Source organism: Macaca nemestrina, chromosome 4, assembly GCF_043159975.1.
Source record: "Macaca nemestrina isolate mMacNem1 chromosome 4, mMacNem.hap1, whole genome shotgun sequence".
Lineage (NCBI taxonomy): Eukaryota > Metazoa > Chordata > Mammalia > Primates > Cercopithecidae > Macaca > Macaca nemestrina.
Window position 1 is genome coordinate 155,588,850 of NC_092128.1, and position 22,975 is coordinate 155,611,824.

At 50.2% G+C, this 22,975-nt stretch overlaps 1 protein-coding gene across 31 annotated transcripts in view; it reads right to left on the reverse strand.

The window, feature by feature from the left end:
• The window catches only part of LOC105483427 (Sad1 and UNC84 domain containing 1), a 57,359-nt gene that overhangs the window by 16,270 nt on the left and 18,114 nt on the right, over window positions 1-22,975 (reverse strand). For 3 of the 31 annotated variants that reach the window (XM_071095479.1, XM_071095459.1, XM_024793287.2), the window contains exons 3-17: window positions 17,160-17,348; window positions 15,544-15,728; window positions 14,389-14,415; window positions 14,094-14,273; window positions 10,121-10,318; window positions 9,158-9,241; window positions 8,737-8,847; window positions 7,059-7,157; window positions 6,400-6,493; window positions 5,775-5,833; window positions 5,508-5,650; window positions 4,844-5,053; window positions 3,412-3,498; window positions 2,088-2,131; window positions 558-687 (exon numbers count right to left, since the gene is read on the reverse strand). In XM_071095479.1, coding sequence (XP_070951580.1) covers window positions 558-687; window positions 2,088-2,131; window positions 3,412-3,498; window positions 4,844-5,053; window positions 5,508-5,650; window positions 5,775-5,833; window positions 6,400-6,493; window positions 7,059-7,157; window positions 8,737-8,847; window positions 9,158-9,241; window positions 10,121-10,318; window positions 14,094-14,273; window positions 14,389-14,415; window positions 15,544-15,728; window positions 17,160-17,348 — 1,840 coding nt within the window. The remainder of the gene's footprint in view (window positions 1-557; window positions 688-2,087; window positions 2,132-3,411; window positions 3,499-4,843; window positions 5,054-5,507; window positions 5,651-5,774; window positions 5,834-6,399; window positions 6,494-7,058; window positions 7,158-8,736; window positions 8,848-9,157; window positions 9,242-10,120; window positions 10,319-14,093; window positions 14,274-14,388; window positions 14,416-15,543; window positions 15,729-17,159; window positions 17,349-22,975) is intronic. The other 28 variants (XM_071095460.1, XM_024793288.2, XM_071095464.1 and 25 more) reach the window with 15 other exon arrangements.

Genomic DNA, 22,975 nt, shown 5'->3' on the forward strand with positions numbered 1-22,975 from the left:
CACACCAAGGAGACTGGAAAGACGCACGGTGGGTGCTGACAGGCGGTGGTGCGGGAACGGGAAAATCTACAGAGCGCTGAATTAGTTATTTTGAAATATTTAAAAAGTTCACATATAGTCAAAAAAGTTTTTAAAGGAAGTTGAAATTAAACAACTTAGGCCAGGCGTGGTGGGTGGCTAAGGCCTGTAATCCCAGCACTTTGGGAGGCCGAAGCAAATAGATCACTTGGAGTCAGGAATCTTGAGACCAGCCTGACCATAGTGGTGAAACCCCGTCTCTACTGAAAACACAAAAATTAGCTGGGCATAGTGGCACGTGCCACTAGTCCCAGCTACTCGGGAGACTAAGGTGGGAGAAGAGTTTGAACCCAAGAGGTGGAGGTGGTCTGCAGTGAGCCGAGATCGTGCCACTGCAGTCTAGCCTGCACGCCACAGCAAGACTCGGTCTCAAAAAAAAAAAAAAAAAAAAAAAAAAATTTAAACAACTAATAAACCTAAGTCATCAGGTTTTCTTTTACTCTATTATAAAACAAAAAGTAAACACGCAAGCAGCTCACTCTTTCTTGTAGAGCATCCACTGTCTCACAGCCAGTCTTCATGTGTCGCCAGCTGGACAGCTCTGACTTTAGCTGATCCAGCTCCAGCTGGAGGTGCTCAACCGTGGGCAGGAGTTGCTCACCAACCGCACTGGAATCCAACAGTGAGAATGGGTCACACACAAGCCTCCCAGCCTACACACTTCCCGCACTACACACAGGCTGAGGGGACCCGATCCCACTCCTGGGTGTCCTAACTGTACAGATGTCAACCTGTGCCACACTAACATGGAAACTGAATGCCAGTTTCCAATAAAAATCCCAGAGAGGTCATCTTCTGCATCAATTTATGTCTGTAACATACAAATATCCACACTGCACAAGGAGGCTACCTACAAAAATGCTGCTAGTGATGTTTCTCAGTGGCGAGTGAGAGCTCTCTCTGAAAACGATTTAAGCATCTAAAAACTTTATTTCTGGACTGGGCACGGTTGCTCATGCCTATAAGCCCAGCACTTTGGGAGGCCGAAGCAGACGGATCACTTGAGGCCTTTATAGGTACACATACTTAATGAGATACTAACAATTCATATCTCAAAAAACTCATTCCCGGATCAACACTTTAGGACTGACATATTACCGTATTAAAGCAACTTTTTATTGAAATAAAAGCTTTGGAAGAAGAGAAAACTGCTTCAGCTCTCACACCTGTCCTCACAGAGGAGGAACATGGGGCACAGGGGAGGACGGACCCTCCTGAGTGCAGATGCGGGGACCTTGGGAAACCACAACCAAGCCAAGGCTGCCCAATCTAGAAGCGGGGAGGGCTGTGGGGGTATGAGCTGTGTGTATAAAACTAAGGAAGACAGACAAGGCTGCCGTGTTGGGAACACCTGTGAGAGGGAGGCACTCCACTTAAGCAGGCTTCAGGCAAATCAATAGTTGTGTGGAAGAAAGCCACCTGGAGTCCTCGAGGAGCAAAACGCCAGCATCCCCAGGAAGCGCAGAGGGACCCGGATGTGCCATGAATTCCAAGGGCAGCAGGGCCAACAGCCACGCAGAGGCCCACCGTGACATGCCCAGCACAAATCGGGTGGTTCTGGAAGCAGGTGTCCTGCCCACCAGGAGGAGCAGCAGGGATGAGGCTGAGCTGTAACCCCACCCACCTAGATGCCAACGGTGCCAGCGCAGGCCCGGCGCAGAGCCCACCATGACACCCACTATGGCATGGGCTGCAAGATGGGCCTCGACCTACTCCCTGAGGGTGGCCCTGCAAGCACACTGGAGACGAAGTTACAGCAGGGGCAAGGGCAGCACCTTTGACACGGAGGTCCATGCCACACGGAAGGGGATGTGGCAAGTCCCTCAGGACCCGTTTGTCCTCACGCAGCCCAGCAGGAGTGTCTGTCAGCACAAACCTCAGGGCCTTCAGGTGACCCACAGTGGAGGCCGGCCCCGTGTCCCCTCGTTCATCACTCTGCTGCCGCTCCACATAACAAACACACACACACACACAGAAGACAAAAGTGAGTGTTTTCCAAATCCTCCTACCTGACTGTTTTTTGCTTGGTCTGTTCTAGTTCCTTCTGGATGGCCTAAAAAATACAAGAAATAATCTACTGAAATACTTAAGTTATATATTAACTTTTCATAAATCCATATACTTAAAACTCCATTGATTTCTCTGAAACACCCCCTTTAATTCAAAGTCCAGATCCGCCTGTGGGTGGCAGGTAGGAAGTGTTCATTGTACATTTGAAAGTAACCTTCATCAAGTGTGTGCAGAAAGGAGCACAAATCACACGGGGACGGCCTGGCGGGCTCAGAACATGCAGCTCCCGTAACCAGCACCCAGGCTGGGAGTCAGCTCCCTGTCACACCTCCAAAGTGTGTTCTAACCGTGAAGGACAGGGACACGGCAGAGGCACACATGAAGCTGAGCCATGCTGGCCTGTGCCATCCGCGCAACCTGACAGCAGCACCATGCTGAGTGCCGGCGTCAGCCCCAAGTCTCACTCCACGGAGGTCTCCACAGCCTGGCCCAGGGCAGGCGGACATAGGAGGAGGCACTCTGCAGACCCTTGCGAGCGGACACAGGAGGCGGCGCCCCGCAGACCTTCATGAGTGGACACAGGAGGCGGCGCCCCGCAGACCCTCGCAGGCAGGTACATTCTCCCCTCTGCCTGCTCCTCTCAGCCCTCATCTCCCTCCCAAGTAAACCCGCCTGATCTCACAGGTTCCATAATCCATGAGCAGGTCCCAAGATTCCCAAAAGGGCGTGCTAAAGACAACCCTTAGGCTCACCACGTTTCTCAATGTAGTTCAATACACACATGCACATGTGACACGCCAGGCTCTGTGTCAAGCACCAGAGACACAAAGAGCCGGAACCTGAGCCCCACCCTAACTCCCAAGGGCTGAGGGCAGCACAGAGGCCCGGCCCCTCCCCTGGCATTCTCAGCAACTAATGGTCCCAGCCTTCCCACCCAAAGCTAGTGCTGTCTGTCAAAAGGTTCAGGTCCTTTATCTCCCCTCTAAAGACACTGCAAGGGGGTGTGTGGCAGCGAGGAAGCACCCTGGAGCCGGAAAAAGCTGGATGGGAACCCAGAGGCCGCCTGGAATTGGCAGAGCCACCTCCTGGCGTGTGCAGCCCTACTCTGTGCCGAGACACAGGGATGAGTGAGTTACACGCCCGATTAAACGTTAGAGTCCCAGAGCCCCTGCCACACCAGACAGAGAACAAGTGTTTCTTTCCACTTTACACAACAGCAAATAGCCTAAAAAGAGGAACATTAAATGACCCAGGGGCTTTAAAATATGAGCCATAGTTGATTTTCTTTTTATTTTAAAAAAGCATAAGGTGCAAAATAAATACCTCAGATTTTTCTCTCAGTTTTCCCAGAATATCTTCCAAGTGTGAGATGCGCACTTCATGTTCTTGGTGAAAAGCCATAAAGTCAGTCTTAGGAAAGAAAAGGGGTGAACAAATGATGGAGAAAGCTAAGCAACAAAAACCTGGCAAGTTAGGCCAAGGCGTTTCTACACGGAATGTCGACAATCAGAGAATCTGCGGTTGCAATGTGGCACAGACCCTAAAGGAGTAATCCGCTTAATAACAACATCCTCATCTTCATCCCTAACTACAGAGATCTTTATTTATATATTTATTTATTTTACGGCTGCACTCCAGCCTGAACCACAGGTCCCCTCTGTGGTTCATTGCAACCTCCACCTCCTGGGCTCAGACGACCCTCCCGCCTCGGCCTACTGAGTAGCTGGGACCACAGGCCTGAGCCCAGTGCACTGACACAGCAAACCCCGTGAGGGCCTGATGCCCACCTCGGGCCACGGTGGGCCGTGCTGCAGCTGTGCTGTCCAGCAGGGCAGCACCAGTCACTCGTGGCTACTGGGCACCTGAAATGGGGCCATGCAAGTGAGAACCTGCCATTTAAAGTTCGATGTGGTGTTGACTGACAAAAATGTAACGACCATATGCTAGTAGTGGCGTCCTCCACTAGGCAGTGCAGATGCAAACATGAGCTAGAGGCTCCGGGAAGCAGGTACCAGGCTCTGCCCGCTGCCAGGTGGCTGAGCGTTTAACACTGCGTGCACCGCTTCTGAGGGAAGCCCTGCTCTGCGTTCCAATCACTGCCATGATCACACCCAGACAGGCACGTGCTGGAAGACAGCTTAAGAATGGGCTCAATCTGTACTAAAATGAGCTCAGGCCACATACAATTTAGTTTTCACTAAACTGTTCTGAAAAGCTATCGACTATTTTCTTTACAAGAGAGGGCATCCTCTGAAGCAGAGGTTCCTGGGCCCCCCCACGCAATCCCTGCGGTGGGCGGGAGCATCTTGGGCTGCCTCCGAGGCGAAGTGCGTCTGGGGCCCACGTGAGACAGTATGTGTCCATCTCAGTGGTCGTCCTGTCTACAGGGACACTCAGTGGCCGTCTCGTCTGCAGGGACAGAGCGCCATGACCTGTCACCAAGAGGGCAATCTGGAGAACAGGACAGGAAAGGCCACGGTTCTCCACGACCGCCAGACTTCCCGCTTGGAGTTATCACACATCTCCTGCCCACCACTTCCACGCGTGCTATGGAAGCCACACCTCCTGGTCATCAGCAGACGATGGGAAACCCACTCCTTCCCCGGCACACTGCTCTCAACAACTAAGAACAGAAAGTGCAACCCCTTGTCACAACGACACCTCTCCCATCCCCTCTGTCGCCCAAAGAGAGAGAACACGGCACCCAGAAGCGCGCTGGTGTCACCGTGGAGCCCGGTAGCCCGGCAGCACTCACCTCCTTCAGGGGCTGTCCCACAGCATCTCTGACCGATGTTGATGGCCCGGCAGCGCCATTGTCCATCTGGTCCACCCGAGCCTGCAGCTTCTGAAGCAAAGTGGTCAGCTCTCGGAGATTCTCGCCATGGTGGTGGCACTGTCCAGACAGGGAGGTCACCTGCTGCTCCATGCCACTCATCCAATGCCATGGAAAAGCCTCGTTGTCACCCTGAAATGGTAAGAGAGGAATGAAACCAGGTAATCAAGTCACTATGAGCAGAGTCAGTCAAAACCTCCAAACAGTGTCCTACAGCAAGACGCCAGCTCTGGGGTGCACAGCACACAAATGGAGGAATCCACAGAAACCTGGAGTATCAGGTTCGATCCTTACGTGCCTGACTATGGGTGGTTCTCATTTGCTTCTCTGTACTTTCTGTAGTTTGCACAGTAATGAATACTATAATGTTTTTTACATTAAAACTAACTGAATCATGAGAGTACTTTAAATGTGCATTTGAACTCTTAGAACACTTAAGGAGCTCCAAAGACTTGCTTATCTGACATTTAAAAATATTTCCTACAACAGGGCACCTGACTGCAGTGCCTGACTTACAGCAGTGTGGACGCGTCCCTGAAGACCTCACATGTGCGGTGCCAACTGACAGGCCCTTCTACCCTCTTACCTGCAGAGGCTGGTTCAGGCGAGAAGTCGCGGGTTTAAATACATCCTGGGGGTCATCCACCCGCTGTGTTCTATGCGTGCTTGCCCAGTTAAACACAGGCAGGAACGAAAAGAAATCGCCCTGGCCCCGTAAGGAGAGACCTGCTAAAAGAGAATAACCACCACACGCACACAGGTACACCACGTTTCTCAAAACATGGACTTACACGCTCATTTTTTTCCACTAAGTTACATGTATGTGTATTGCTTAGCCCCTGGATTGACTTACCGAGTAAAAGGAGGAGTGGGACGAGCAAGACTAAAAGCTTGCAGATGTTTCGAAGGCACCTGGGGGTAAAAATGAAAACCTTTGATTTGGAAAAAATGAAAGTCAGCATTCACCAATCTGCTTTCCCCCTCTAGATAATTTTGTGCAAAATCCACCCCCCAGTGTTAGAAAAGCAGTTACGGTTTTATCTACAAGGCTTGTGACGCCTACAGGAGAACCTTAGTGTACAACGGCGTCCTCGAGACCTATGGTACCAACTCTCTGGTGCTGTGGGGACGGCCTGAGCTGCCCTGAGTCTCTGCCCCTTCAGGTCACCAGTCTCCCGAGGTGACTGGCGCCACTGGGCACTGCAGCAGGGGAGGAGCCTGGACCTGGGTCCCCACCCTGCCCAGGCCCTTCCAGCTGCCTCACCTCTGCACACTTGTTTTCCTTAATGATATCTGCGCCTTTCTTACCTCACAGGTTGGTTTGAAAAATAAGAATATAAAGGCACTTTTGTAAAATATACAAACACTATGTGAACATAAGCGAAATCCTTATAAAATAACAAATCAAATGAGAGCCTGCGAATGGCACAAAATTGGTTCTTTAAAGCACCAAGCTGACATGATATCCATTTCCTTACCTGGTAAGAAGAAACACATTCAGCCAAGAAATCAAAGTAACAAACTGGTACCATCCAATCCCTAGCCACCAGAACACTCCGGAGGCTGCCTTCCCTACAAGAGAAAACACCAAACGTTCTAAGGAAATGTTCTCAGGAAAACCAAGCTCCTAAATGGACTGTTTCTGTGAAGGCCAAGCAAGAAGCACATGAAGATGAAGCTGGAGGTGAAGAAGTTCCATGATGCTAGTTGCCACGCGAGGCAGTAACGTGCCACGCTGATGAATACATAGGACAGCATGCAGGAGAGGCGAGGCAGTAACGTGATGAACACGCAGGACAGGATGCAGGAGAGGCGAGGCAGTAACGTATCACGCTGATGAACACGCAGGACAGGATGCAGGAGAGCAAGCCCCAGATCCATGCATTCTGTGCCCTGCACAGGGCACTCAAGCAGCCGGACTCACCCCAGACGCAACCCCAGAGAAACCAAGGGCGCTCATGCAGCAAGTAGAGTCAGTTAACACTGCTACATCATGAGGAACGAGACACGTTACGCCAAGGATCAAAGCATGAGAGCCTACATGAGATTTTTACTTGGTTAGGTAAATCATCGAGTGCAGGTGCTTAGCTGCCAGAAGCTCTGGAGAGAACGCAACACAGAAACCCAAAATAGCCACCTGGAGCAACCACGGCCAGCCACAGGGCCGACCACGCCGTCCTAGACACAGCCCGGCCCGCAGCTCCGATCCTGCGCAGAGTCTGCAGCAAGAAGTAACCTGCGCAGAGAAGACGTGTAAGGCCGCAGACAGACGCCAGAGACCAGCCTCCGCACTGATGGCACCGCGGGGATACCCACACCACACACTTCACCAGAGCCCACGTCGGTGGGTCGAGTCTCCTCAAAAAATACGAAAACCAAGTAACTCTTGTAAGTGTTGGCAATACCGCACTGACATTACCATAGGAAAAGCTCAGTTCTATATTTAATATTTTCACTCACTTCTGCCTGCAGATACTTCAGATGTAAAATGCAGATATCCCTTACAAAACCCCGGGGGCAGCGGTTGGAAGCCACCCTATAAATATTGGCCATTGGTGCCAGCACAGTTTATATTGGAAAGATAGTACCATATTTTAAAGCAGATTGAAATTCCATAGACCCCTGCAGTTCATACGCTCTAGGTGAGAAAATAATTACTCAAAGACCAAAAATCACATTATTCTAAAGGCTAATACTTTCTAGTGAAAAAGTGTTTCAGAAGGGTAACACGGCACTACCGGATGATGGAATGCACCACAATCAACTTAGTATCAAACCTCACATTACAAAAAGCAGGAAACTCATGAAATCCGTTTTGTTCCAGTTTTTTTTTTTTTTTTTAAAGAGACAGGGTTTTGCTATGTTGGCCAGGCTGGTCTTGAACTCCCGGCCTCAAGTGATCCACCCGCCTCGGCCTCCCAAAGTAAGTTTTGTTCCAGATCTCATGGTGGGTGGTTCTCTCCTCACACTGACTTAACATCTATATGTTAATTCCTGCACCTATGTAATTACAACATGGCTGGCATGCAAAGAAGTATGGCTTATGAGAATTTAACAGAAAAATCAATTGCTTTACGTTTATTAATTAGCAGATGAGACAATTATTTTTGAAACTTTTTTTTTAAGATGCCAAAAAAGGGTGTCTCTCTGCCAAGAAAGTTTTGAGCGTAGACTGGAAACAAGTAATGTGCTCATGTAAGCTTTGGGGCACAGACAGCAACCACTAAAGCGGCACAGGGCAGAGGTGCAGCCGCGGCGAGCCCCAGTTCCAGTTCCCACACAGTGGGGTGAGCAGGGACTCACCTTTTCTCAACTTTCAATCTCACCGCAAATACATTCCTTTTCAAATGTTTAACTCATCCTAAATAAATGTACAAGGAGGCCAGGTGCAGTGGTTCACACCTGTAATCCCAGAACTTTGGGAGGCCGAGGCAAGTCGATCACCTGAGGTCAGGAGTTCAAGACCAGACTGACCAACATAACGAAATCCTGTCTCTACTAAAAACACAAAAAGAATCCTTCACTCAGGAGGCTGTGGCAGAATTGTCTGAACTCAGGAGGCGGAGGCTGCAGTGAGCCGAGACTGCACCACTGCACTCCAGCCTGGGCGACAGAGTGAGACTCCATCTCCAAAAAATCAATTCACAAGGAATCTTTTCGAGAGAGATTCACCCTGTTTTAAACCAAAGTTAATACTATTCTTGTCAGTTTTTACAGCAAGACTTTAAAGCACTTGAATTCCAAGCACAAACCACACAAGGCGCAAATAGCGTGGTGACGGGGCAGGATGAGATGGAGACGGGGCGAGAGACAACCTGCACACGCCCAGATGTGCCGGAGGGTCCCTGCCCGCCTGGGCGGCCGTGGCGACTGCAAGTGGACAGCTGTGTATGCGTCGAGGTGCCTCTTGCCCTTACAGTCGTCGCCTGTGGGTGACAAGCAGTGAATGTGGCGGATTCACAAGCAAACTCTGTCCATCTCAGCTGTGCACGGCAACGGCAGTCTGAAAAACTAGGAAACTCAATTACACACAAGACAGTTAACAATCAAAGCAAATGCAATCTGGTGGCTATGAGCTTCTGTGATGGGGGCTTAAGCAGCAGCTCCACCAGCCCGTCGTCATCAGTGAGGACCACCATGTCACACGGGCCGCTCATTCTCTGCTAGTGCCCAACGTGACGGCATGTGGGGCCAACTCCACGACCGACGCTCACAGGAAAACGAAGCCATACTTACACAGCACTTCCCCATTTACACTGAGGTGGCCATCCTCTCTGAGAACCTCTCTCACATTCATTCTCCCACAGTAACTGGCATGAGCTGCAACACATGCAAAAGAGGCTTAGAGAACTCACAACACCGAGCTCGAGCGCTCCTCGCACCCTGATGAAGTCACCATGATCAGAGAATGTGCTAGGCTAGCCACTTCCACAGAGCTCACGCAGCGGATGGCTCCTACCACGCCGGTGACAGGGCCCGGGCCACGAGAAGAGACGGGAAAGACCCCCCACCCCCTGGCTAAATCCCGTGCGCAGTCCAAACAATACAAACATCAGCTTAAAATCGTTCTGGGCCGGGCGCAGCAGCTCATGCCTGTAATCCCAGCACGTGGGAGGCTGAGGTGGGCAGATCACAAGGTCAGGAGTTCAAGACCATCTTGGTTAATATGGTGAAACCCATCTCTACTAAAAATATAAAAAATTAGCCGGGCGTGGTGGCGGGCGCCTGTAGTCCCAGCTACTCGGGAGACTGAGGCAGGAGAATTGCTTGAACCCAGGAGGCGGAGTTTGCAGTGAGCTGAGATCGCGCCATTGCATTCCAGCCTGGGCAACAAGAGTGAAACTCCGTCTCAAAAAAAAAAATTCTCAAAAAATAGGTTCTAAATACCACTCAGGTAAAGTTTTTGCTTTAAAAAGGTAATAAAAATCAAAAGTTGAGCACATTAACTTTTCATTTAAGAAATAACCTTAAAGCTGTTTCAACACTGATCAGCTCTGAGAGAACCGAACTACACACAGAACAAAGGAAAAGTTCCACAAGCTCCCAGAGATGCAAGATCCAGAGGGGGAAGCCAGGAGAGGGCCAGCACCAAGACTGCAGGAGGAGGCAGTGAGGGAGGCGCCGGGCGAGGAAAAGCACAGTGCTTTCTCCACCGCGAAAGCGACTGGTGGAAGAAGGAGGGAAAAAATATTTAAATACCTTTTGATTCATGGCTTTTTGATTTAAAGCTTTCGGATTCACAATCTTTTGATTCATAAATTTTCAATTTGTAATTTTCTGATTCATAATTGAGCTTCATTAAAACCACTTGAAAAAGTTGAACTAAAAATGATGAAAAAGATGACGCAGTGTATCTGGCCAGCCACAAAATCCTATTCACGTAGAAAGACGCACCGCCTATTAAAAAACCATGAACACGCGTTATTTCTTCCCATAAAGCCAACATCTACTTCCTGATAAGTCAAGTAGCCAAATTACTCATTTCAGGCACTTTTAGAATGGACACCAAAGATAATCACTTGGGGAACAGCCCAGCTGGTGGTGGACAGGGGACTCTGGAGAGGGGCTGCAGGGTAACCCCCGGGGGACCCCGGAGAGGGGGCTGCGGGGTAACCCCCGGGCGACCCCGGAGAGGGGGCTGCAGGGTAACCCCTGGGGAAGGCCGCCAGCTCTGCTGCCGCACTAGCAATCATCTACAGAGTCCCCGAGTCACGGCCACTTCACTCCAATGCTGTTTACACATATACTACCACATTCAGATACTGCCAAACAGCCATTTGCTTCATGGCCTCTGACCCACCAGCTTAAGGATGGGACACCGGAGCACCGGAATCACCTCCAGAATCACCTCCTTTCCTATTTATTATTTTTATTCTTAATTTTTTTTTTTTAGAGACAGGGTCTTTCTCTGTCGCCTAGCAGTGGGATGATCATAGCCCATTGCAGCCTTGAACTCCGGGCCTAAGTGATCCTCCTGCCTCAGCCTCCTGAGTAGCTGGGAGTACAGGCACATGCCATCATGCCCAGCTAATTTGTTTCTGCTTTTTTAGAGATAGGATCTTGCTATGTTACAGCCCAAGCTGGTCCCAAACTCCAGGCCTCATGTGATCCTCCCAACTTTGCCTCCCAAAGATCTGGGATTACAGGCATAAGCCACAGTATCCAGCCTATTTTTTAATTTATTGATTTGAGACAGGTCTCACTCTTGCCCAGGCTGAAGTGCTGGGGTACGATCTCAGCTCACTGTAGCCTCGACCTCCTGGGCTCAAGCAATCCTCCTGCCTCAGCCTCCCAAGTAGCTGGGACTGCAGGCATGTGCCACCTCTCACTTCAGAAGATACAATGTGTGTTGGGTGGGGCATGGTGGCTCATGCCTGTAATCCCAGCACTTTGGGAGGCCAAGGCGGGTGAATCACGAGGTCAGGAGTTCAAGACCAGCCTGGCCAACATGGTGAAACCCCAACTCTACTAAAAATACAAAAATTAGCCGGGCGTGGTGGAATGCGCCTGTAGTCCCAGTTACTCGGGAGGCTGAGGCAGGGGAACTGATTGAAACCGGGAGGTGGAGGCTGCAGTGAGCTGAGATCACATCACTGTACTCCAGCCTGGGCAACAGAGCAAGACTCTGTCTCAAAAAAAAAAAAAAAAAAAAAAAAAAAAAACACCATACAAGCATCAATTAACACATAAAATGAAAAGAAAGGCTAAACTGTGCATACACCATGATGGCATTTAAGGAAAAACAAAGCCAAAACTGCACGGTTCTGCAGGTGCATAAGAGAATCCCAGGACAGTCATGCAACAGGAGGCTGACTACTCCTAACCCGTACATTTTAATGGCTAATTTCATGTTATCTGAATTTTACCGCATTTTAAAAAGCGTAAGAATTCCCATTCAACTATTATCATTAGCCGTGGTTCCCCCAGGAGGAGATGGATTGGGTGGGGGGAAAGGACTTACTTTATCTGTACTACTGAAAGACTTTAGAGAGAACATTACAATACATACATGAAAACAAAAATAAAGAAAATGTGGAGAGAAAATTTATACTTGAGGAAAGCCATATTTATTTTAAGTAAATATGATTATGCAACCAATTCACGCAATCTGACTGTAAGTACGTAGAGAGGAAATTTCTGGAAGTGTGCTTTTTTTCTGGTGTGGCAGCTTGTAGGTGATTTTTATTTTCTTCTTTGTGCCTGATTTTCCAATGTTCTTTGATAAACATATTTTACTGTAATACAGGGTGAACACTAATGTGGGCCGCACAAGTCCTGGCCTTCATCTGAGAGGGTGAGGCAGGTGTGAAGCCCAGAACCCCTGCGGGAAGGATGGGGCTTGTTTTCTCCCCCAAAACACCCAAGACCAACATCTGTGGGGAGGCGCCATGAGACCGACGTCTGCGGGCAGGTACCATGAGTTTCGGGAAGCCACAATCCACACCACACCAACGCCTTTTCCATCTAAAGACACACTCAACTGCACGGCTAAGCTTGGGCCCTGATCCCCAAAATTCTGTCAGTCATAAACACACATTTACTACAACACGCCTAGGGAGGCCTTCGGAAAACAGCAGAGTTTGGTAGCTTCTCTCAATTATCTGTGAACCTCCTTATTCTGCCATAGTAGAGTGTATGGAATGTGCTTTCATTCTAAGAAAAATGTTATGTTCAGCCTATCAATGGCATGCTTCAAAACACAGCCTCAATAAACCCTGAATACAGGGAATCCTTGTGCGTGTCGCGTAAGCTATGCGAGGGCTCACGTGCAGCACCGCACAGGCCGTGGGGTGCCAAGTGCTCATGGAGGCAGGCAGTTAAGGGGAAACACCTGGGTCAGACACCTGGGCTCAGCTCCAGGCTCCCCCACCTGCCTGCGAGCCTCCTGAGCTGGCTGAGCCCCAGTTTGCTTGTCGGTAAAAAGGGGGCTGCCGTGACCACCACGAACAGTGCCTGGCGCAGAGTGGGTGCTCAGTGGTGCTGGTCCACATGGAGGAACCCAAGCGGGCACTGTGCACAGTGCCGTGAGGAAAACCCATGTGCCGCCCTGCTCCCGCCACCTTTCTCGGCCCCTTTCACACTTACTGTGCGGCATTAACACTAGCAGTGTCCATACCACCACAGCAGACACAACCACAAGTGAGGGCCACGAAGACAAGTTGGTAAAAACAAGATGCTAGAACTCTTAGGGCGGAAGCCTTCATCCTGTTGCCATCCTTCATTATGTCCGGTCATTTGAATAATACTGGACGAACGTCCCACGTCATGGGCATAGCTAGGCTTGGAGTAGATAAGACAGACCCGGCCCTGCACTCCTGAGGCTTCCAGCACCTCCAAGCACAGCAGAATGAGGGCTTCAAAGGACAAGGTGCCAAGGGCTTGAGAATGAGGCAGCACCCGGCCCGGCCGAGGGTCCCAGCCTCTTCCTGCCACAGGTGAGAGAGATCCCAGGCCAGGTAATAATGAAGGGCACAGACTCCCAGCCCCTCAGGGCATCGCAGTCCTGCCTGGAAGCCGGAAAGGGGCCTGTGGCTCTGTCTCTCCTGCAGACCTGGGAGGGCACCCCCGCAGGGACGCCCACACTCTTTCCCAGTCGCCACTGAGGGAAGTCCATGGACAGAGGTTGTCCATGTCAGGGGGTTCCCTGCAATGACTGCTGCTGTCACAGAACAAACCAGAGCCACGTGTCCTTCCCAGACCCAGATGTTCTCCGAAGGCCCCTCCATCACCATAAGCACGGGGCACCAACCATGGGCAATGGTTTCCTGACAGGAACACTGGCATAAACACTTCACAGAACCGACCAGAGCAACGTCCCAAAGCCATTCCTTCAGCACGCGTGAACATCCATGCTGCTTTATAAAAATCAGGGTGTGCATCTGAAAGTGACTGTAGTTTTAATAGTTTCGTTTACATAGAAACTTTCTTTTGCTCACGTCAAGTCCAAATTTATAGAATTTCAAATACTTTTAGGTACACAATTACTAACCACATAAAACGTAAGCTGAAAGAGGACAGGCAGGATGACGCTGATTTGGGGTGTACTTCTTACACTTTCAAAGGATAATTTTAAGTCTCTAAGACAAATACTGCAGACACTGAGGCTTATAGAAAGGAAATACTAAATTTGGACAACACATCTTTTTTTGAGTTTTAAAGGACTGAGACTTACGTTTTTGATTCCTGTCCCTAGAATAAACTCTCGACACGGGCCCGGGGGCCGCGGGGTGCGCCGTGAGCACGTCCTTGCGCTCGGAGAGCATGCTGCAGTTGCTGCAGGAGAAGCCGTTGTGCGCGGTGGCAGCGGCGGCTCCCAAGTCCCCGTTTCCCTGAATGGCAGCTTTATTTCCACCTAAAGTTTTCAAATAGTAGATGGTAGATGGAACCTGTTTATCACAGTCTGCAGATACTTAACTAAAACTTCTATTTTGAAAAGTGTATGAAAGTAAAAGGACGAAAATAATTACCTTTAAGATCACCATCATCGTCAAGACCTAAAAAAAAAACAAAAAACACAAAACACACACACATTTTTTTATGTGTGTGTGTTGAGTTGAGCTCAACTTATCAAATAAGAACAAAACCCATTTTAAATATGTAAAGGTTACAATGGTTAATAAATCATTATGGCACTGGTCATGGTTCATTTCCTAAAATGCCTCCAGATAGATGCAGATACCATCTTCTGACTGAAGGTGAAAACTTGTCTTTGGAGAAAATACAGAGAGACGGCAGCACACACAGCACCTGGCCTAAGGAGGGAAGCAGAACATGAGGGAAGGAGGGGAATGCCCATCTTCTCACAGCCCGCTCAGTGAGGCACAAGCCTCAGCAGCAGATGCCTCTCCATTGCCTGGTAACCACTCTCACTAGTTAAGCAAAACAGAACACGAATATCAAGTCTTCTCAAAATTAGCACACACGATCTCTGGAACTAATCTGGATCTTCTAATTGTCTCAAACGGGCCAACCAGAACATAAACTGAACGAAGATGAGCGGCTGGGCATCCCTTACCACGCTTCCCTCTCCTTGCACAGCCTTGGGACCCCATGCTCTCCCCAGCCAGGTTGTGGCTCACACTGCCCAGACCCCACGTCAGCCAAGTCTGAGTGCCAATGCCTCACCCTGCAGCATTCTCTAACAACTCTCTAACCCTGGCTGCTTCATTGCTTAGAGCTTTCTTGGAAACACACTGGTACGTTTTTGGACTTTGTTCAAACATTCTACAAAAGTAATGCATTTATAAAAACAGAGTTTTAAGATTACTACCTGCTGCTTAATCTCCCCATTACAACTAGTCACTATACGTTAGCATAACCCAATGACAACCTGACAAGGTGCACATGGAAGTGGCTTCCAAGGAGCGTCCTGATCAAATTTGAGGACAAGCCTGAAACCTAACTGATGCTCCTCCCAACCAGTCATGCAGCAAACCGACAACCTGGCTGCAGCCTCCCTCTCCCCAGCATAATCCGTGCAAACTGACAATGTGGCCACAGCCGCCCTCTCCCCAGCATAATCCCTGCAAACCAACAACCTGGCCATAGCCTCCCTCTCCCCAGCATAATCTGAGAGACATCCCAACCGTAGGTGGGGCGATCTGCATCTCCCAGGGACTCACCCCAGAAGTGGTCCACTGTGGTCTGTTCACGAATCCAAGACTCATCCAGTACAGGAGGCTGTCGAGTCACAGCATCCTGCAGGCTGTCAGTGCCACTGTGGCTGACGCCAAAGGACGTGACCTGCCTTGACACGTGGTTGATACTAAAAGCTGATTTGTTTGTGCTTCTGCGCTGTTTCGCTGTTCTAAGAAGAAAAAAGACAGCAAGTTTATAGATCTTTTCTAGAAAATACAAAATGATTACATTTGACCAACACAAACTCTTCATCTGGGGATAAACACAGCATTTTAAGGCAAGCCCTTTTCTTATGCCTTTTCTGCTGTAATGAATCAATTGTTAATATAAAAAAGGAATTTTTAAGCTGGGATCCAAGAACTCCCTCTAAAATTGTAAACACAAAATAGTTTCCAGGTTATTTTGGGCACCATGACCCCAAAGTGGTTAAAAGCTAAAATAAACTAAAAATAAAAAAGGCCGGAAAATAAAAAAACTGTGATTTATAAATGTAATCCTCCCCTTTTCTAAAAGCGATTTCTAAGTTGCTGGTAAAGATGGAATTGTATTAAGTACAGCAAGAATAGGTGGTCACAGGCCGGGCGTGGTGGCTCATGCCTGTCATCCCAGCACTTTGGGAGGCCAGGGCAGGCGGATCACCTGAGGTCGGGAGTTTAAGACCAGCCTGACCAACATGGAGAAACCCTGTCTCTACTAAAAATACAAAATTAGCTGGGCGTGGTGGCGGACGCCTGTAATCCTAGCTACTCGGGAGGCTGAGGTGGGAGAATCACTTGAACCGGGGAGGCGGAGGTTGTGGTGAGCCGAGATAGCGCCATTGCACTCCAGCCTGGGGAACAAGAGCGAAACTCGGTCTCAAAAAAAAAAAAAAAAAAAAGGCAGGGCGCGGTGGCTCATGCCTGTAATCCCAGCACTTTGGGAGACCAAGGTGGGCGGATCACAAGGTCAGGAGATTGAGACCATCCTGGCTAACAAAGTAAAACCCCGTCTCTACTAAAAATTAAAAAAAAAAAAAAAAAAATTAGCCAGGCATGGTGGTGGGTGCCTGTAGTCCCAGCTACTCAGGAGGCTGAGGCAAGAGAATGGCGTGAACCCAGGAGGCAGAGCTTGCAGTGAGCCAAGATTGCACCACTGCACACCAGCCTGGGCGAGAGAGAGACTCCATCTCAAAAAAAAAAAAGAAAAAAGAAAAAAGAATGAACTGGACATGGAGATCGTCCACAACACCATGTGTAATCTGTAAGATTCCTTCCTCCTTAAACATGTGGTAGGACAGCTGTGGCTCAACTCCCACCACAGGACCACAAGCTTCCAGACCTGAGGGCTGGCACTGCACGTGGAGTGCACCAGTGAAGAGAACCTGAAACATGAACGGCAGAACATCAATACTAAACAACCCACGTAGATTCCAGAGTTCCTTTCAGTCTTTATTTACAGCAACACTGTCACTTTATATGGCGGGTTTGTGTGTCTGTACACGCGTGCACACACATATCCTTACGCTCAAGAGACAGGGTGTGGCTTTACAGACCAAAAAGTATGGAAGCTCAGTTTTAACTGGTGTTAGAGATCAGACAGACAACAAGAGGGCGATGCTCACCTGGCCGCTCGGTTCTTGAGGGAGACAGCACTGCTGGCACCGCCGTCGGCACCCACAGTCTCACCATCCCCCAGGGTACATGCTGTCGTGGCCAGGCGCAAACTACGGCGGGACATCCGTGGAGAATCAAATACGGGGTCCAATTTGTGCTCGGTCTCAAAATCCAGGGCATCTGAGGAATAACTGGAACTAGAAGGAAAAAAACTAATCAGAGATAAAGCAGTGCTTATAGCCCCCATTCTGAAACAAAATGAACAAATCATAAACTGAGAGTGCAATGTATTGTGGATTTTCAAGAGCAACTATTACTGGGTGACAACCTCACTCTAATGCAAACGTATGGTGGCAGAGGTCAGCCAGCATCGGCTCCTGACATCTGCCCCAGCCACTCTCCCTTCACATCAGACGTAGGTCAGCACATTCCCAGATGCTGGGACCTAGCGTCTACAACTCACCCTAAGAACTGCTTGAGGGCATATGCTAGAGCCCTGAGCCCCCACCTACGTCCTCGCTATAAACACATCAGTGTGTGTTTCCCAGTCAACACTACGCGGACATAATATTTAATCCAATACACCAGAGCATATAAAATGAATCCACGCAGGAGAGGAGGCCAAGTGACCGAGTCGTCAATGCTCCCCTTCTAAATTTAGAATTTATCTAAAGGCTTGAGACAAATTTAAAACTGCTTTGAGCCTGTGACCAAAAGAAAGACACTTCCAATACCTTCCATATAATTATTCAATTAATGTAATTAAATAAAAAGATGAGCCAGGCACGGGGTTCACGCCTGCAATCCCAGCACTTTGGGAGGCCTAGGCAGGAGGATTGCGTGAGCCTGGGAGTTTGAGGCTGCAGTGAGCTATGACTGTGCCACTGCACTCCAGCCTGGGTAGCAGAGCAAGACCTTGTCATACGTTCATGACCAACAGTAAGTTAATACGAACTGCTTCGAGTTGCCACACACAATTTAAGAAGAGGTTCTTTAATTCAGAGGCTGAGGTGGGGACGAGAGAGAGACTGCACTAAGCTATGCTAAACAGTGATGATGGGTATTAAGCTAGACAGAATTTCAGTATCATCTCAAGCAGGGTTTGTTTCTAGCAGAATATTTTACACAATTGTGATGCTAGTTTAAAAAAACAATCTGATTTCAAATCAGAACTTGTCATGTAGATATGGACCAAGACAATTACGACTTTCAATTCATCCGTTAAACTCTTTGACTTCTACCCTCCCACCACCACACTCAGCCTCTTGATCTAATTACTGGGTTTGAAGTGGAGATGAGATCCCTGCTTTCCAACACAAACTGGGAACACTTGCTGGTTTGGGTAGAAAGGGCGCTGGTGAGGGCCGGGCGCGGTGGCTCACGCCTGTAATCCCCCAGCACTTTGGGAGGCCGAGACGGGCAGATCACGAGGTCAGGAGATCGAGACCATCCTGGCTAACACAGTGAAACCCTGTCTCTACTAAAAATACAAAAAAATTAGCCGGACGTGGTGGCGGGCGCCTGTAGTCCCAGCTACTTGGGAGGCTGAGGCAGGAGAATGGCATGAACCCGAGGCGGAGCTTGCAGTGAGCTGAGATTGCACCACTGAGCTCTAGCCTGGGCGACAGAGCAAGACTCCGCCTCAAAAAAAAAAAAAAAAAAAAAAAGAAAGGGTGCTGGTGAGGAAGCCATGTGGAAGGACCCTCACGGCAGTGCTGTCACAGCAGCAAGACATGGGGACGCCACCCACGGAGGAATGGGCACGGGGACGCCGCCCGCAGGGGAACGGGCACGGGGATGCCACCCACAGGGGAACGGGCACGGGGACGCCACCCGCAGGGGAACGGGCACGGGGATGCCACCCACAGGGGAACGGGCATGGGGACGCCGCCCGCAGGGGAACAGGCACGGGGACGCCACCCACAGGGGAACGGGCAGGCAAACCAGGGCACATTCCAACTACACAATGCTGCAGGGCCATGAGAACACAGGGAGACCTGCACACGGTCACAGAAAGACTTCCAGGTACACTGGTCGACAAAAAAACCCTAGCACCATCCTATCTATGTTAGAATAAACGACAAAATACCACCACGTACCCATCCACACACAGACGTGTAAAAGCATGAGAGGATCTTCATGCTGGCTACCACAGCCAGTCAAAGCATCTTCACCCTGAGCTGTACCGCACCAGACTCCTCAAGGTAAGGAAGCCATGCTTAAAAGTCAGGGAGGGAAGAGAGGAGGGGAAAGGAAGGAGGGCGGGAGGGACCGGGAATTCCACGGCTTTGAGTTCAAAGACTAAAATTTCAAGTCCCAACAGAAAGCAGGCACCCAAGTGAGGAAAGCTCCTGAGTCTCAGCCATTCAACCACAGCATCAGATAAGCTCAGGGTCCCTTCCAGCCTCCCTCATCCACGGCATCAGGTGAGCTCAGTGTCCCTTCCAGTCCCAGCACCCACGATTCCATCAGCATCACAGCTCAGGTGCAGTTCAGGAATGTCACAAGCCACCTCTGCTCGCCAGCCTAGGCTGTCAACCCAGCCACCATCCGTATCATGGTTCCTACAGACAGGTGTGCCCAGGGCCCTGCAGGAGGACACCAGCGTCCAGGAGAGACAGGAGGACACGGATGCTGGCCCAGCACCATCCCAGGACACAACGCAGCCCAGTAGGCTACAGTATTACAGCACTTTATTACCTTTTCTACAATGTTTGGGGGAACACAGAATTTCAAATGGAGGTGTCCAGTCTAGGATTAGAGAGAATTAAGTGACAGAACAAGGAGACAGGACTGACGAAAACCCTGAAGATAACTTGGAGATCTCACCTGTAAGAACATCAAGTTTTAATGTCTTTCTCTCATTAGTTATGCACTGTTCTTTCAAAAATGTGTTATTTAGATGTACTTTGTACTTTGTTGGGCAGGTGCTGGACCCACAGTACCTGCCCAACAAAGGCACACAAGGTTAACTCAGCTCAGGTGTGCCAGACCGAAAGGTGCACAGTCCACGTGTCTGAGACTTCTGAGCTTCAGACCGCTGCTCACGGAGCGTGATGGCTGTGCCCTGACACCAACTCAAATCGCGGACCGCTGCCCGCTCTCACTCTTCCAGCCGCGGACCCCTGCCCGCCCCAGCACTTCCGGCCGCGGACCCCTGCCCGCCCCCGCTCTTCCGGCCGCGGACCCCTGCCCGCCCCCGCTCTTCCGGCCGCAGACCCCTGCCCGCCCCCGCTCTTCAGAGCCTCTGTGACCGGGGCCTCAGCTCACAAGGGTTCCTCAGTCTGCTGTCCTGCTGCCCCAGTGGCCTGGCACTCTCCCTGCCAGGACTGGGTGGGCCCGAATGCTTTCTCTCAAGTTCCCCCATGTTGCAGGTGCGAGTGCGTCTTGATCTGCGGTCCCCAGGTCCTCACGCCATCCATGTGTTGGGGGCCATGTGTGCCCAGCCCTCAGTGGCCTTCTCAGACCCCCTCCATAGCCCCATGTCTGACGTCACCATCTCTTCCCTCCACCTCTCGGTCTCTGTCGGGAAGGCCCTACATTTTTCTTCCCAGAAAAGCCAGATGCCATCAGAAAACTGCCTCCTCCTCGACCCCGCCCATCCTTTCCCTCTGCAGGGGTTAACTGTATGTGTCAACTTGACTGGGCCTTGGGCGCTCAGATATTTGCTCCAACATTATTCTGAGTGTATCTGTGAGGGTGTTTCTGGAGGACAGTAACATTCCAATCAAAATCAAAACACTGGGAAAGCAGACTGTCCTCCATCAGCTGAAGGCCTGGACAGAACAGGAAGGCTTTAGTAAGAAGGAGCTCCTCCTGCCGGACAGCCTGGAGCTGGAACACCAGCTGCTTCCTGCCTTCAGACTCAAAACGGAACATCAGCTCTTCCAGGGTCTTGAGCCTGCCCACCTTCAAACTGAAACTATACTGTGGTTCTCCTGGGTCTCGGGCCTCTGGACTTGGCCTGGAACTTACACCATCGGCTGCTCTGAGTCTCCACTTGCCAACTCAACCTGAAGATCTTGGGCCTTGCCAGCCTCCATGAGCCAATTCCACATAATCAATCTCTTCCTATGAATGTACTCATACGTTCACTCATGTTCTACCCTGACGCACCCTTCCTGCCTGCTGCGATGGAAGAGGAATCCCGAGCCAAGCCTGCATGCTCTGGATGGAGTTTCTCCTGCCCTCCTCTCTCTGTAGGAGACCCTTCCTCGTTCTCCTACATCTTCAGCTTCTCTCTACTGGCTCCTGACCACCAGCATCTAGACACACGCTTGGCTCACCCCATGGTAAAAAACAAACAATTTCCACTCAGAGCCAGGCCTCTCCACCTCCCCCAGCAGCCGACTGGTTGTAGCCCCGGCCAGTCTCCGCCCGTTCCTTGCCTGGTGGAGGCTCTGAAGCAGCTTCCGCCAGGCCCCCCGACCTCCATGGATGAGTCACCCCATCTTCCTGACCTACAGCAGCATCTGCCCCTGCTGGCAAGTCCCCCCTTCTGGAAACTCTCTTCTTCTGGCTTCCACAACCAATAGCCCCGTGAGCGGCTGGATGGTGGGACCCTCACGTCTCCAGCGCCCCTGGGTCTGAGCGTGGGCAGCAGCACGTCAGGTCCGAGGGCTCTGGGAAGCATCCTCTGCTGACCCTGAAGCTCAAGGCCACCATCGCCAATGGCTGGATTTTACTGCGGCTGGGTTCAGCTGCCATCATCAATCACCCTCAGCGCTATCAGAGGAGACACACCAGACAGCACAGACTTAAGACGGTGACAGGGAGCTACATCCCGTAACACCATCTGTCACAGAGTCACGCCAATAAAGAAATAAACCAAAAAATGACCGCACTTCCAGACTTAACTACCAGTTGACAAGAATTACAGATTGAGACTTAAGAGGGAAATCACCCAATGTAACATGAGGATCCTGTTTAGGCTAATTTTAAAAAAGTTAATTGTGAAAGAGAAAATTCAAGGATCTGGGATATTGGAACACTGACTAAATACATTAAGAACCCCTTTAAATGACTGGGATGACAGTGGTATTTGGGTTATTTTAAATATATCTTTTTTTTTTTTTTTTTTGAGATGAAGTCTCGCTCTGTCGCCCAGGCTGGAGAGCAGTAGCACGATCTTGGCTCACTGCAAGCTCCACCTCCCAGGTTCACGCCATTCTCCTGCCTCAGCCTCACTAGTAGCTGGGACTGAAGGCGCCGCCACCACGCCCGGCTAATTTTTCGTATTTTTAGTAGAGAGGGGGTTTAACCATGTTAGCCAGGATGGTCTCATCTCCTGACCTCATGATCCGCCCGCCTCAGCCTCCCAAAGTGCTGGGATTACAGGCGTCAGCCACCATGCCCGGCCAAATATACCATTATCTTTCAGAGACTGGCTTTAAATAATCCAGTGAAGTTCCAGGGGAACGTGGGAGGAAGTGTTCGGGCCCACCCTGTCCCAGCAGGGAGAGTGCCAGGCCACTGGTGCAGCAGGACGGCCGGCTGGAAACCCGTGAGCTGAAGCACTGGTCACAGAGGCTCCAAAGTGCTGGGTGGGGGCGGAAAACCCGTATGCATCACTGTCGAAGCCAGTCGCCGGCAAATAGGCTTGTCACTGTTCTCTCAACGTGCATATTGTCATTTTCCAAAAGAGGAAAAAAAATTATTTTATTTACTTTTTTGAGACGGAGTCCCACACCATCTCCCAGGCTGAAGTGCAGTGGTGCAATCTCGGCTCGCTGCAACCCCCACCTCCCAGGTTCAAGCGATTCTCCTGCCTCAGCCTCCTGAGTAGCTGGGATTATAGGCATGCGCCACCACACCCAGCTAATTT